Genomic DNA, 14,132 nt, shown 5'->3' with positions numbered 1-14,132 from the left:
AACCTGAGGAGGCAGTTTGTTCCAGAGTCTGGGGCTGCTGCAGAGAAGGCTCTGGTTAGGGTTAAGACCTACGCTCAGGACTGTGGAACTAAAGTACAGGCTACGCCATGTGTGACTGGTCCAAAGATAGAATAAGTACGCCCCCTATGTTTGGAACTTTGACTTGTAGAGAACCTCACCCATTTCTCCCCTGTTTTTCATAGTTTCAAGGGACAATTGAAAGCATTGAGAAATAACTGAAAAACAAAACACAGAAAATAGAAGAAAATGAATAAAGATAAAAATAATTTAAAAAACAAAATAGACAAATAAATCGAGAATCTATTGAAATACAAACTGAAATCATTACAGAAATTAACAGCAATATCTTGCCAAAATGTACTGGTTGAGAACAAATTCAAAATAAATAAGTTTGAGTCTGTGATTTACAAAATGAACAATTAATATCAATGTCAGGTTTCAACATTTCCATGTACTTCTTAACCTGGTAACACCTGATCTGATAAAAAGCTGTTATATTTTATTTAATAGGTCGATATTTTTAGTGTGAGTTCCTTTTAGTGTGTAGTTAAATTACTTTCAATTAACTACAACATTAACACCCTCAAATTTCTACTGCAGTCTGATAATCTGCGGTCACGTAAGGTCACTCCTCACTGTCTTTGAAATCTCCCACTGCACCCAAACGCAACATTTCCGTGTTTTGATTTGACAGCCGTACGTCACGAGGAAACGGAAATCCCAGAATGCAATGCAGTTTTGCCTGCGCCGAAATGCAGCACATCTGACAGCGAATATCTTTAAATCTATCGTCTTACTTCATCTCACAGCTTCGGCCACGGCTGTTCCTGCTGTTTGGTGTTTGGTGGTTTGTGTCCGGGGACCGGCTGGCTGCTGTAAGTGACGTTAAGGTTGTGGTTAATGCAAATGTTTTATTAGCCAACAGCTAAGTTAGCTAACTAAGCTAGCTTTTCTGGTTTTGGTACCTGACCATAAATATATGAGAGCTGTTTTTACGAGGCGTGATTTAAAGGGTAACTGATCACATGGACACATAGATCAGTGCATGCATGAGCACAATATGAACACAGAGTACAAATTAATACGAGGCATGTACAGGTAGGTAACTACATGGATGCCATATGTAAACACATGAATGCCCAACAGAGACTTGGATAAAATATCATTTAATATTGATAGTTTTGTATTTATCAGGTCTTTATTCCCTCAGTCTGCAGCCCAGGGATCTGGAATTTAATCTAGGATGGATCCAGAATATGAACATCGCCTCCTCCGTCAGATCAATATTCAAAATGACAACTTGAGTCCTGTTGTGAGTCTTATTCTTTCTGTCCTATTGTGTATGAATGGATGCTGTTTCTGTTGTCCCTAATGATGTGAAAATTACGCACCTACTCTGAACTTAGGTTCTTAATTCTTTAGTTTTAGTTTTTAGTTTTTTATTTAAATCTTGTACATGCACATCACCACATTTAATATAACTAATTGTCCTTTCTTTATCTTTTTTGCAGAAAATGACACAGAATCTGCAGGTGTGGACATCCACTGGTTCTCCGCTATCCTCACCCAGTAAACTTGGAGACAGGTTCATTCCAACCAGAGCAGGGGCCAACTGGAATATCAACTTCCACAGGATCAACGTATGAACCGGTTGTGGATAAATATGTTGAGGAGTGTGCCAGTGCCTTGACAGATAAAAGTAGTACTGAGGTGTATTAAGAAATGAAAAATGTTACAGTACATGTGGGTGAAGTTGTTTGTTGAATGGTCTGTGTGAGAAGAGAGGTTTCTGTCTCAAATAATTAAAGTATCTTTGTGATTTTAAATTAGGAAAATGAGAAATCGCCAACTCATAACAGAAAACCAAAGGATGCCTCCTCTGATAATACCAAAGGTAAATATGTTTTTGCTCTTTTTTGGCAATTCTGTCACTTGATTATGTGTAATCAGGAATGCAGTTTTGTGCTTGTGTATTAATTATATCTTTGTGCACGTAGCAGATGGGCTTGCCTACTCAGCTTTGCTGAAGAATGAGCTGCTGGGAGCTGGAATAGAAAAGATCCAGGACCCCCAGACAGAGGACAGACGTCTACAGCTATCCACCCCTGAGAAGAGGAGTCTCTTCAATGTATGAACATTACATCTTCTCATTCCTTACATTATATGGCACATGTACACAGTATCAGAACAGAGGGACATACAGTAGTACATTACTTAGTGGAGGCAAAAAAACAAAACAAACAGAAGGTAGATGAGACTGTTTAGTCAGTGGTTTATGTTACTTTAGTAAAGCTGGTAGAGAACATGATGGAGTTTGTCTGTGTTCTTCACAGTACTCGCTCAATACCAAGAGGTCGTCTCCAGAGGATGGCACCAGCATCTCCCCCTACTCTCTATCACCTGTCAGCAGCAAAAGGTAGAAGCTCTTTTTTTTAAATGTTTGTTTTTTGATCTCAGTGATTGTTACCAGGTTTGTTCAAAAGATGATGATATCACAGAAAAACTGCCAGCTCCCTGCCAAAGAAGTAAATATGCTCCACAAATTTAGATATTTGCCCTGTGACTCTTTTTGCACATGGAATAAATTACCTCCTTTGCATCTGTAGTGTCTTTCCTTCTTTTTCAGTGTGCTGGTAGTGTGTTTTAATTGCACTGGTGGAACTGCGAAGAAGCCCATTTTTGCATCAGCGTATCATAATGTCCAAACTTTCTTGTTGCAGTCAGAAATTGTTGCGCTCACCAAGAAAGCCAACTCGCAAAATCTCAAAAATTCCCTTTAAAGTCCTTGATGCTCCAGAGCTGCAGGATGACTTTTACCTCAACCTGGTGGACTGGTCATCTCTCAATGTGCTCAGTGTCGGTCTGGGAACTTGTGTTTACCTGTGGAGTGCCTGTACTAGTCAGGTACTGCACTATCTGTCTGTGCATCTGTTTTTGTGGTCTTTGAAATATTAAAACATGGCTTTAAACTGTTTGTGTATGTATGTTTGATGTTTCTAGGAAGTAATGTCACAGTGAATTATTTGCTGACTTTCCTTTTCCTCAGGTAACGAGGTTGTGTGATCTGTCAGTGGAGGGAGACTCAGTCACATCAGTTGGGTGGTCTGAAAGGGTAGGTACACAGAGACCACTGCCTTAAGGAAACTGTTGTCATGGTTATTTTTGGTTGAACCACTGTTTGCTAAGAGAATTGTTCATATTATTAGGGAAACTTGGTGGCAGTAGGGACTCACAAAGGATATGTCCAGATCTGGGATGCTGGTGCTGGAAAAAAGCTCTTTGCATTGGAAGGACACACAGCAAGAGTTGGTGAGAACATCTCTGTGGTTAAACGCTGAACATGGGTTATGAAGTGGCTTGACAAGAATCATTCATATAAATGAACTGAAAACTAGACACAGACAGGACTAAGTGCAAGACATTTTTGAAAGAAAAAAATATTACAATAATACATTTCAGTTGCAGTGTTAAGCATTACCAAGCATGTTTTAAACTATCTACAGGGGCGTTAGCATGGAATGCAGACCAGTTGTCTTCAGGAAGCCGCGATCGTATGATTCTTCAAAGAGATGTAAGGACACCTCCACTGCAGTCAGAGAGACGGCTGCAGGGACACAGACAAGAAGTGTGTGGCTTAAAGTGGAGCACTGACCATCAGCTTCTTGCTTCTGGTGGCAACGACAACAAGGTACATTTATGTTTTTTAACCTGCCTTTATCTTTGTGCATATACTTGGATTCAGTGATTTTTCAGGGTTTGATTTGTCTTGACAGCTGCTGGTTTGGAACCACTCCTCGATGAGCCCAATGCAGACATACACGGATCACCTGGCTGCAGTTAAAGCCATTGCCTGGTCCCCTCACCAGCACGGCCTGCTGGCCTCTGGAGGGGGCACTGCTGACCGCTGTATTCGATTCTGGAACACCCTGACGTCACAGCCGCTGCAGTGCATGGACACTGGCTCTCAGGTCTGCAACCTAGCCTGGTCCAAACATGCTAATGAGTTGGTGAGTGACTGCAGATTATCCCTGTAAACTATTAGTTTCAATTCTATATTTTATAAGCTTATAAAAAAAAAAGTTAGGGTAACACAAGAAACTGGAAAATGTACTGTACCTGTTACCAGTTATATACTGTTTCTGTGGCATACAGTGTAAAATATTCATTGACACTGGTAAAACTGTCTGTACAAACAAGACCACTGCTGAAAAGATGACCTTGTTTGTTTCCAAGTATATGAATGTGTAGTTCAACTTGATAAAATGTATTAGTGTAAAAATGGAATAAAATGTAATAGTCATTTACTCAGAGTTAGTTATAATATTTTTTCGTCCAGGTAAGCACCCATGGCTACTCTCAGAACCAGATCTTGGTGTGGAAATATCCAGCTCTCACTCAGGTAGCCAAGCTCACAGGACACTCCTACAGAGTCCTTTACCTGGTTAGTATCTGTTTTCTTTCTGGTGATAATGTAATTTTGCTGTTGGTCAGGCTAATGGAAGAGATGACTGTAACTCCCATTTTATTTATATATATATTTTTAGGCCATGTCCCCAGATGGCGAGGCGATAGTGACAGGAGCTGGAGATGAGACTCTACGCTTCTGGAATGTATTCAGCAAAACACGGTCAACAAAGGTGAGAAACATTTTCCGCCAACAGCTTTTTGTCATTACAGACACCATCATATATGCAGAACAGTTAACCATGTTTCTTTGTCTCATGTTTTAGGAATCTGTATCGGTTTTAAACCTCTTCACTAGGATACGGTAACTTAAGCAAGTATTAAAAAAAAGTAGCTCATGGATCCTGGTGTCATCACTGGACAGCTCATAAACACGGTGCTAAGGACATACACTACATCACAAGCCATCACGTTTTTTCACAAAGGAAACAGCAAACAGGTTTTTGTTCCTAATGTGAATGTCCTATTTTTTTACTTTTTAAAAAAATGTATAATGTAGGCTAATTTCCATTCATTTTGTATTTACAACAAGAAATCATAGACCTTACTAAAAGAATTCGTTTTGCCATTTTCATTGTGGAATCTAAAATGTGGAGAGAACATTTTTACTTTTTGTTTGACTCAGGTCTAATTTATTTAATGCACTTGTTATAAAACACTGAGAGAATGAATAGAGAATCATCCGTCAGGGAGAAATTGAGATTCAGTTTACCATGGCTAAAACATAAAAATGAAACATAATCACCTATGAAGCCCTCTATGTTATGTATTTGGTTTTTACTGTGATCTTTAAAAGACAACAAATGAAGAGTGGTTGGCTGAAATACTGTTTTGATTTCTGTGGACAGAAAGTCTAATGCTGTGCATCTAGACATATACTACATGGTCAATTCTTTGTAGTAAATCAAGGAATAAAAGAAGTTGGAACCAAATAATCTGTATCCATATGTTTTGAGATTAAAAATACTATTACCATTAGTTTTTTATTTTTTTTTGGACTAGTTTGGATTTTATTTTCAGGTTGTTTTTCAGTTAGATTTTACATTGCTGCATCTTGACATTGCAGTTGGTTTTCAGCAAACAAACATTGGTTTGATTTAATATTATTTGACTGTTCACAGCTTCTGATGTCAAAATCGAATTTATTATATTTATATACCATATACTAGCAAAATAATCAATGTGAGCACCATCAGTTACCAGTTTAGTTAGTAGCTATATTGAGCTAAAACTAATATAGTCCGATATCAGTCCTGCCTTAAATCTTACACTCTTAATGTTCAAATTTAGTTAAAAGTGGTGTAAACTGAACTGATGTGTTTTGATATAATATGTATATTTTATGATAAATAAGGGCAGACAGAATAACAAACTGCAGCTTCCAGAATGACCATAAACATGAATTCATCAATCTTTCCAAAACATCCCATTCATAAATGAAGACGAACTGTCTTTGTGTTTGTGTGAGCAGATACGTCCACAAGTGTGTTGTTATTTCGTGGTGTCATGTTCAAGGTGAGAAGGTTCCTGGTCTGAAACCCATCAGGGGCCTTTCTGTGTGGAGTCTGCATGTTCCCCCTGTGCTTGTGTGGGTTTTCTCCAGGTACTCTGGTTTCCTCCCACAGTCCAAAAACATGTATGTCAAGTTGATTGGTGACTCTAAATTGCCCATAGGAGTGAGTGTGAGTGTGTGAGGTTGTTTGTCTCTATGTGGCCCTGTGATGGACTGGGGACCTGTCCAGGGTGGACCCCTGCCTTTCACCCAGAGAGAGCTGGGATAGGCTCCAGCAGGTCCCTGGGACCCTGGTTAGGACTAAGGGGGTCTAGATGATGGATGGATGGATGGATGTTCAAGGTGTTCAACGTGGAGTCGGTCCATCCGGTGTAATTCTTTGCAGCAACCAGCGGCGGCGCTGCTGCAACGGATATACTGACCGGAAACACCGGCAACGGGCGGGAAGTTTGATAATTTTAGATAAAAACAATTGATGTGACGAAGATAATTTACGTGTATTAAAGAACAAACAAAAGCTACTTTCACACGAGCGGATTAAGTTAAAGGGCTGTAATTAGATGAATGCGGTTAATGAGTGAAGCAAACGTCGCTAGTTAACGGGAATATTAACCTAGCATTAGCATTAGCTCTCTAGCTAGTCTAGTTGTGTGTCGGGATGGCGGACAGAAATCTGGTCCAGGAGTTGAAACGTTGGGCGACAGAGGAGTTCAGTCTGCCCCCGGACAGCCTGCCGAACGACAGCTATTTTAAAACGTGGGTACCCGCTTGTTTATAATGTTCCTGCTAGTACAGTTAATAGTCAAACGTAACGTTAGAGGTGAATTAACGCTGAGCGTCTGTTTTCCAGGCTCTGTGTTGGGACTGGGAAGTCAATATGGAAATATGTCATCCAACACGTCTTTCACCAGAGGTCAGTCTCAGAAAGAGGGCTCGGTGTATAAAACTGTCCGTAACTCCGGACACTGTGACAGTAATGGACTACAGCTTTTTAACTGTCTCTGTTCTTCCAGGAATGTGAGGATCATGCGTGGAAATCTGCAGTGGTATCCTTTTCATTCTGGCCCTGAGAGAAAGTTTCAAGGCCTCCACCTTTTACTGGAGCCAAGCCTTTATATCAGTTTGGCTCATATGTTGATCAGTTATTAGCTGCCTGCAGATATATTGGCAAAGACATGTTTTGAAACAACGGACCATTCCTCAATAATGGATTTTCTAAACTCAAAGTCATCATTGGTTTAACCCTACAAAATCCTGCATCAGTCATGCTCTAGTGTACATTTCATTTCAGCAAGATATCACCTAAGGAAACATGTGATGGGACTATGCACTAATTTCCTCATGTCTTCTTTCTTAAGTTATTAGTATAAACAGAATTTCTTCATCCACCATGTTCAATATTTGTGTGTTCATTTCTTTAACACCGTGATTGTCCAGGTACAAGGTTTTTCAAGACAAAGAGGTAGCGTACAGCTGATTTCCTTACCTTGAGTGATCGCACCAGTGATATACAATATGGAATATTTTATTTTATTGAGACACTGATTAAATAAAATATGTGTTTAATCTGCTGGTGTTCTTGCATGCACAGTTGAAGCAGGCTGAGGCCCAGAGTGAGGCTTCCAAGCAGAAAGAGCTTCAGAGGAAGATAGAGCAGCTGAGAGCAGAGATCAGTCAGCTGGACTCTCAGATCAGTGCAACAGAGGAACAGATGGCCATGCAAGGTTAGTCCATTATGCACAGTGTGTGCTGGGCATCATTTTGTGTAGTTATACTGTTAAATATGAAGCAAGTACCTACCTATTGTGCTTTGCTCCTTTGTGTAAATGCTGACTTTAAAAGGTGTAGTGACTGGCAAAGAGAAGAGAACGAACATATGTCTATTATTTTTATTATTACCTTGACCAGATTATTCTATTCATAGGCAGCACAGTGCAGGCATTCACTGCTTCCATAGCGGTTCTAATAAACTCTTACATTAGACTTTTCTGTTGCCGTTACAGAGCAGTCTATCAGCTGTACCTGGGCCAAGGTAGAGGACAGCCAGTGCAGAGAGCTGCTTCTGCAGGCCTTCAGGCAGCGCTGCGTCTTGGACCGCAAGTCGCTATCTGATGACACACAAAAGATCAGTGGGCACAGCCAAGCACTGGAACTGATAACCAGGTAAGATGGAAAAATTGAGGTTCACGTGAAGAGGAAATTAATGAGTTTAGATTATTTATACACAGATACTAATCACGAAACATAATTTAGAAAATAAGAACTACGTCGTGTGTTACAGGAAAGCAGAGGTTCAAGTGGTGTTTGATGGCAAAGCCTCTAACAGCAGTGATGCTGACAACCTGAGCTCCAAATCCATAACAGAGCCACAAGTCCTGGTAAGAAAATAAAGAAATAAACTAAAGATCTAAGAGGGCAAAAATGCATGTCTGTGTGGATAAAATGGACACACGAGCTTATGGAATTAATAATGATATTTGGTGAGAAGCAGCAATGAATTACTGCAGATATTTTCATTGTTTAATCTTTGTGTGGCAACTTGAGAGTATTTTCATAGTAATACAGCTGGTAGAGACACTGATTTGACTTTCTGGTGAAATCTGAAAATTTGGAAGAAACTATACGATTTGATTATGCTGTCTAGGAGGCATCAGCCGTCAATTGAAAGACGTCATTTCTTTTGTTTTCTCGTTAGCGTGAAGTTAGAGAGCTGTGTGACGACAGGGTCCACTTCTATCAGTCTTTACAAGAGAGTGAAATGAAAACACAGAACTCTGCAGCCCGACAGTAAGTACTAAAGTAGACGCAGCATTAAAGAGGTCAGTTACAATGTTCACAAACTGCCTTCCACAATATTGCCTACATTGTTTACTTAATCATTTCTATGCTTTTCCCTCTCAGTATGACTCGTGAACAGAGAACTGCTGTATTTCAGTATTGGTTGAGTGCTGTGGAGGTTAGTTTATTCTGTTCAAATTTAATGCTTTGGTACTTGTATATGTACTTTCTTTAGTTGTCACTTTAAATTAACATGTTGCTTGTGTGACATCAGAACCTGTGGAGTGGCTATCCTCCAAACCACATCCTCTCAGCATTAGAGTATTTAGCTTCAAGAGAACAGAAAGAACTAGAGGACAAACTGGCTGCTCTGGATGTGACACGGGACGTGACAGCTCTGCGGTATGACAGTGTTCAGTATTATCAAAATGTTCTCTCTTTGAGACTGTTAAATCTCTTAACAATTTTAGTGTTAGGGTTAGTTAGTATTTGTATGTTAGTATTTATCTGTCTTTTAATTGCAGGTTCCGCTATGAAAGCAATCACCTGCTGGACACATCAATAAATGAAGATAATGATTTGCCACCAGTTAAGACACTCTTACAGGTGCTAGACATACACTGTATTTTAATATTTCTGAAGTTCACAGTAGACAAAAACTTGTTTTTCTTTCCTGACACTCTATATTAATGATTATGTCTGACATTACATATTTGGGTTGTTCCAGGCTGCTTGGGAGGAGGTTGAACAGAGTTTGGTGGAACTAGCCCAGACTCGCTACAGAGTCCAGCAGCTCAAAAACCAACTGTGGGCCTGCAAGAAGGAGACTGAGAAGCAGGTGTCTGGTATTGCAGATGAGGTCCACAATGACGCCTTGGCACTGTAAGTCCACTCACTGTAGAGTTCAAAGAGAAGAAGTCAAAATTTCTGGTAGATCATGAAATCTGGAAAATGGCATGTTTGGAAACAAAGTAACTCATCAGAAGCATTTTCTATACTGTAGCATCAACACCATCAACACCCCAGTCCATCACAGGGCCACATAGAGACGGTAGCATCAACACCTTCAAACACGTTACCATATAAATGAATAATATTCATTTCCAAGGAGGCTAAACAATTTGGAACAATAATTGGATAATTTTTTGTTACTGACAACCAAAGTCTGGACCTCTGACTTATTTTAAGAGTAAGACCTTGGTATCAGACATTTTTAACAGAAGTATGAATGTTTAAAGTTTTTTTTCTTAGCTCTATTTAGTCTCTTTCTATGCTTGTCAAATGTATTTAGTTGATGATTTTTTGTGTTTGCAGTTGCATTAAGTCGCTGCAAACACAACATGCCTGATTTGATCTGGGAAAACGCACTTGTGTTTTATTCCTTGAACGCTTTGTGCATTGATGTCAGGTCTGCTCTAGAGGTGGAACTCCAGTGCGTGATGCAGGCGGCAGCCAGAGATCAAATAAGAGACTGGTGTTTCCAACTAGACCAACATGCCAGAAGCCGACAGGAGGCGCTCCGAAACCTTCGCAGCCAGTGGCACAGCATCCTTGACTTCAGACAACTAGTGGTGAGTGTGACTTGGCAATATTGGGTCTGTCATTGTTTATGTCTGTCTTGGATCAAACATTTTACTCAAGTTTCAAATTATTATCAGTAATTAGAAAACTATGGTCTAGGGGATTTGGTTAAATAAATGTGGCATTAACTGTTGGAAGATAAACACCTTGATTTGATAAACCTTCATGATCTGAGGTGTCAATATTTCTGGAACATGTATCATTAGAAGTGTTTTGTTGTTGTCTGCAGGTTCTCAGGCAGGAGCAGATCAGAGGTCTGATTAAGGGGAACTCCCTAGCCAAGACAGAGCTGATCCGTCATCACAGAGAAGTGAGCATGTTCTCCATCTGTGACACAGAAGTAGAGAGGTTATTCACACTATCAGCCAAATGTTTGCCCTGGAACTGAAATGTTTCCAGTCTTTTTTGTTAGTAAGATATACTTCATTTGCTGTTGTGGAAGAAATGTTTTGTTCTTTTTTTTGAAAAAAAAAAAAAAAAAGTGAAACAACCTCTGCTCCAAAGGAGCAAATTTTTGGACATCTCTTGAGGATTACTATCCCTCTGCCTTGTTTCAGTTGCAGGAATTCATCGAGGGTAAGCTGGTGCCACAGTTTGATCATGTCACCAAAGCTGCCAACAGTTTAAGGAACTCTGTTTCCAAGGAGGCTAAACAATTTGGAACAATTTCGCTTCCTGCTCTAGACCGCAGGACTGTTGATGGGTAAGTGTTTTCTGGTACTCAAAGAGTACATCAGGTTAGTTAGGTTAAAATAGGTACATTTATTTTTGTACCATATTAAATTCATATTTGGCAATAAATCCACAAGGGTTACACAGAACAGTGTTTTGCTTGTGCCAGATTTATTTTTACTGTCTTACAAATGCACAAATGGAGGGACAAGAAGAGACAGAACTTTTTTTTTTTTTCTTCAAGAAAAGGCATTTAAATTATATTTATGATCAAGTGGTGACAGATGATGAACACAAAGAAGAAAAGCGACATTGCTTCTGTTTCAGAATGCAAAGAATCCCAGCATCGTGGTTGTCCATCCGTCGCTTGCAGTCCCCGACCTTCAGCAGCTTATGTAAGAGCCTGGCTTTCCCACTGTACAGGGTGAGTGTCGACACAATAAGTGAGTTCTTCCCCTTCTTTGTAATCACTATATAGTCCCTGTTTTGGGTCGAACAAGTTGTATATAATCATGTTTTTGTTTTTACTGTGCACAGGGCTCTGTCTTTATGAGACAACTTGTTCATCTACCTTAGATTAATTTAGATATGATTGTAAAAAATATCTATCCCCTATAATCCTTAAACTATTAAATCTAAATTTTATATGGTAAAAATATCATAGCTGAGTAATTATGAGTGTATGCATAAACAATCTAAAACTTGCAAGAAAGGTCAAATTACTTTACAAAACCATAAACTAAAAGTAATACAAGTATTAATTAAATTTTGGAGTGTAACTTTGCATGTGAAGCTTACCTGTGGATATTGACTAAAGGTTGTGCTGTCAGTTCCCACAGTCCACACTGCTCCTCAAACTCCACATGGCTGGAATAGTTTTGATTAACTAGCTGTCACTGCCATTGCTTGACTCCAGTCTGCTTACTAGCAGAGATGATAATATCTGTGAAAATCAGTTTTACCTTCAAGACAACAGTTAGGCTAATTTATGGAATTTTTCTAGTTTTACAAACACTCACTGTATTCATTCCTTTCCCTCTCTTTGACTTTAACTAATTTTCCTCCTCCTTACACTTTAGGCTCCAGAGGAGTTGTGCTCCCAGGTGCGCTCTCAGAAACTTGAGTTATGTTTTCTCCATCACTTAGTGCAACTTCAGTCTGCTACTCTGCAGAAAATACAGAAGGAAGCAGAGCAGCTGCATGCATCTGATCAAAAAGGTAAGTAGGGAACTGGTCCAGAGTCGAGCTTTTATCAGGATTAAAATACACAATTACAAGTGCTGCATTTGGCTGCTTGGACACATACTGTGTAAAATAAAGAACTGATCTCATTTTTTTAAAACTATAATTTTAGTAAAAAACAGCTACTGTTTGCCCGCACTGTGCTTTTCAGCCTTGCTGTCCAAGGTTATGGAGGAAGATCAGAAGCTTCTGAAGTCTCTGGTACCAAGAGTCAGAAGTCTCACCCAGCGTTCTGCACAGGGCCTTACTTATGGAAAACAAGTCAAAACTGCCATCTCTCACTGGTGAGTAGTTGACTCATTTGATTTCTTAGTTTTTTTTTTTTTTTATTCTTACAGTTTCAGTATCATTCCTATCACTTCATTCATTCTTGATCCAGTTTTACAGGCGTGAAAGCAAAACAAGCCACCATGCAGGTTTGAAATCATCTTACCTAAACCACGTCTGCATTTGAAAATGAAAGTGAATGTGACAAGTTATCACTCATCTGGTTCTGAACATGTATTAGTTTGAAATAGTGCAGCAGTTGTTATATGATTTTTTTAAAATAATATATTTATTATATAAATATATATATATGAAACATTTTGACAACAAAATATACATCTAAACACTTTGCCCAGTCCCATGCTCAGTAAGGGACATAAATTATGACCAAAACTATCAAAATAGGACCCTTTTTTTTTTTTTTTTTTTTACTTTATCATGTAAAGTTAAATGGATGGATTGTGAATTTCTACCTCCACTCAGGAGTAAAGCTTTGATAAATTGTTGTGTGTGTCTTCATGCATGTAGGTGGGATCAACCAGCACAGCACGTCCTTCCTGAGGTTAGTAAAGGAGGCCTGACGTTTCAGCAGTGGCTACAGAGGTGGAAACTCGCTGCCAAAGCCTCTTAAGAGATGCCCCATAGTATAAAAATATAAAGGAGATTCTTTTCAGCACCATTCATTAGCAAAATGACCATGCTACTGTGAAGGCTATATTACTAACTGGGTAAAGTGAGCAACTTCCATACGGAAAGAGTTTTCTGGCTGTATTCGTTCCTCCTGTTTATAGTGGTCATTAAAAGATCTGATCCTGATGCAATATCAGTAGAAGTGATTGGGGAACAGAAATCACAGCACTTGTTTTGTGCAAAAATACATACAAAGTTTATATGTCTAATCTGTGTTAGACAGACTTCCTCCTTCACTTCCACTGAAGCGCATTAGGAAAGAATCTTAGTTGATCTTAACAGGGCGAATTATTACAGTTAGCAAAACCTGTTTTGAACTTATTGGCACCCCAAAGGAGCAATATCAACTAAAGTGGGCTCTGCATTATTAGCTGATTATCTGCCCTGTCTTGTGGTGCTGCCTTAATTATTTTGTTTACAATATCTTCAAATTGAGCATATATCTAAATAAAGATGTTTAATCAAATCACCACAAACTGTTGTATTGTTTTACCATAGGAGGTTTGATTGTACAGAACTTAATGGAAACCTTATCTGTCCACGGCTGAAGTGGTTAGGAAACACACACACACATGCTGTGAAGCAGAGCTGCAGTGGTTAGTCAAATAATCGATTAGTCAATTGAAAGAAACTTAATTACCAGCTAGTTTGATTATTGATTGTTTCGGGCATTTTCAAGCAACAATGCCACAAATTTTACAGTTCCCGCTTCTCAAATGTGAGAATTTGCTGCTTTTTAACCTAACATAAATAATTTTTAGGTTTTGGACTGATGGTTAGAGATGTTACATCACACATGGTTTTCACAGTTATCCGTCTGTGTTTTGTTTTATAGACCAAACAATAACTCCACAATGAAAATAGCTGTTATACTTCTGTTTCTAAGCTGTTTATTTCGCCTTTA

The 14,132-nt window shown here is 39.1% G+C and overlaps 2 protein-coding genes across 4 annotated transcripts; both read left to right on the top strand.

The window, feature by feature from the left end:
* Nucleotides 1–721: 721 nt before the first annotated feature.
* LOC113129550 (fizzy-related protein homolog) lies at nt 722–5,417 on the top strand. Of its 3 annotated transcripts, none has more exons than XM_026305606.1 (14): nt 722–896; nt 1,232–1,333; nt 1,533–1,661; nt 1,852–1,915; nt 2,022–2,149; nt 2,355–2,437; nt 2,742–2,925; nt 3,068–3,133; nt 3,228–3,330; nt 3,525–3,709; nt 3,795–4,028; nt 4,358–4,462; nt 4,566–4,658; nt 4,752–5,417. In XM_026305606.1, the coding sequence occupies exons 2-14, from the start codon at nt 1,265–1,267 to the stop codon at nt 4,791–4,793; spliced, it is 1,485 nt and encodes a 494-aa protein (XP_026161391.1). In that variant the 5' UTR covers nt 722–896; nt 1,232–1,264; the 3' UTR covers nt 4,794–5,417. The 3 variants fall into 3 exon arrangements, with proteins under 3 accessions (XP_026161391.1, XP_026161389.1, XP_026161390.1); XM_026305604.1 differs by having other exon boundaries at nt 2,019–2,149; XM_026305605.1 differs by having other exon boundaries at nt 1,216–1,333; nt 2,019–2,149.
* A 989-nt stretch (nt 5,418–6,406) lies between these two features.
* Nucleotides 6,407–14,130, top strand: haus5 (HAUS augmin-like complex, subunit 5). The gene is made up of 19 exons (XM_026304899.2): nt 6,407–6,754; nt 6,849–6,911; nt 7,012–7,044; nt 7,436–7,460; nt 7,590–7,722; nt 8,002–8,161; nt 8,280–8,376; nt 8,694–8,785; nt 8,900–8,954; nt 9,051–9,178; nt 9,301–9,382; nt 9,504–9,658; nt 10,185–10,347; nt 10,587–10,667; nt 10,915–11,060; nt 11,357–11,453; nt 12,109–12,247; nt 12,423–12,555; nt 13,067–14,130. Exons 1-19 carry the CDS (start codon nt 6,657–6,659, stop codon nt 13,167–13,169), a joined length of 1,983 nt encoding a protein of 660 aa, XP_026160684.1. The 5' UTR covers nt 6,407–6,656; the 3' UTR covers nt 13,170–14,130.
* Nucleotides 14,131–14,132: the final 2 nt, after the last annotated feature.

This window comes from Mastacembelus armatus, chromosome 4 (assembly GCF_900324485.2).
Source record: "Mastacembelus armatus chromosome 4, fMasArm1.2, whole genome shotgun sequence".
Lineage (NCBI taxonomy): Eukaryota > Metazoa > Chordata > Actinopteri > Synbranchiformes > Mastacembelidae > Mastacembelus > Mastacembelus armatus.
The sequence above is the reverse complement of the archived record's forward strand: the minus strand, read 5'-3'. Positions and strand labels throughout refer to the sequence as shown.

Bases quoted from the DNA above. Each gene is read 5' to 3' on its own strand.
- LOC113129550 (XM_026305604.1), top strand. From the start codon at position 1,265: ATGGATCCAGAATATGAACATCGCCTCCTCCGTCAGATCAATATTCAA. The intron at 2,926-3,067 runs GTACTGCACTAT...CCTTTTCCTCAG, and splicing joins GGAGTGCCTGTACTAGTCAG to GTAACGAGGTTGTGTGATCT. The intron at 4,659-4,751 runs GTGAGAAACATT...CTCATGTTTTAG, and splicing joins GCAAAACACGGTCAACAAAG to GAATCTGTATCGGTTTTAAA.
- haus5 (XM_026304899.2), top strand. From the start codon at position 6,657: ATGGCGGACAGAAATCTGGTCCAGGAGTTGAAACGTTGGGCGACAGAG. The intron at 7,461-7,589 runs GTAGCGTACAGC...TTGCATGCACAG, and splicing joins AGGTTTTTCAAGACAAAGAG to TTGAAGCAGGCTGAGGCCCA. The intron at 12,248-12,422 runs GTAAGTAGGGAA...TGTGCTTTTCAG, and splicing joins GCATGCATCTGATCAAAAAG to CCTTGCTGTCCAAGGTTATG.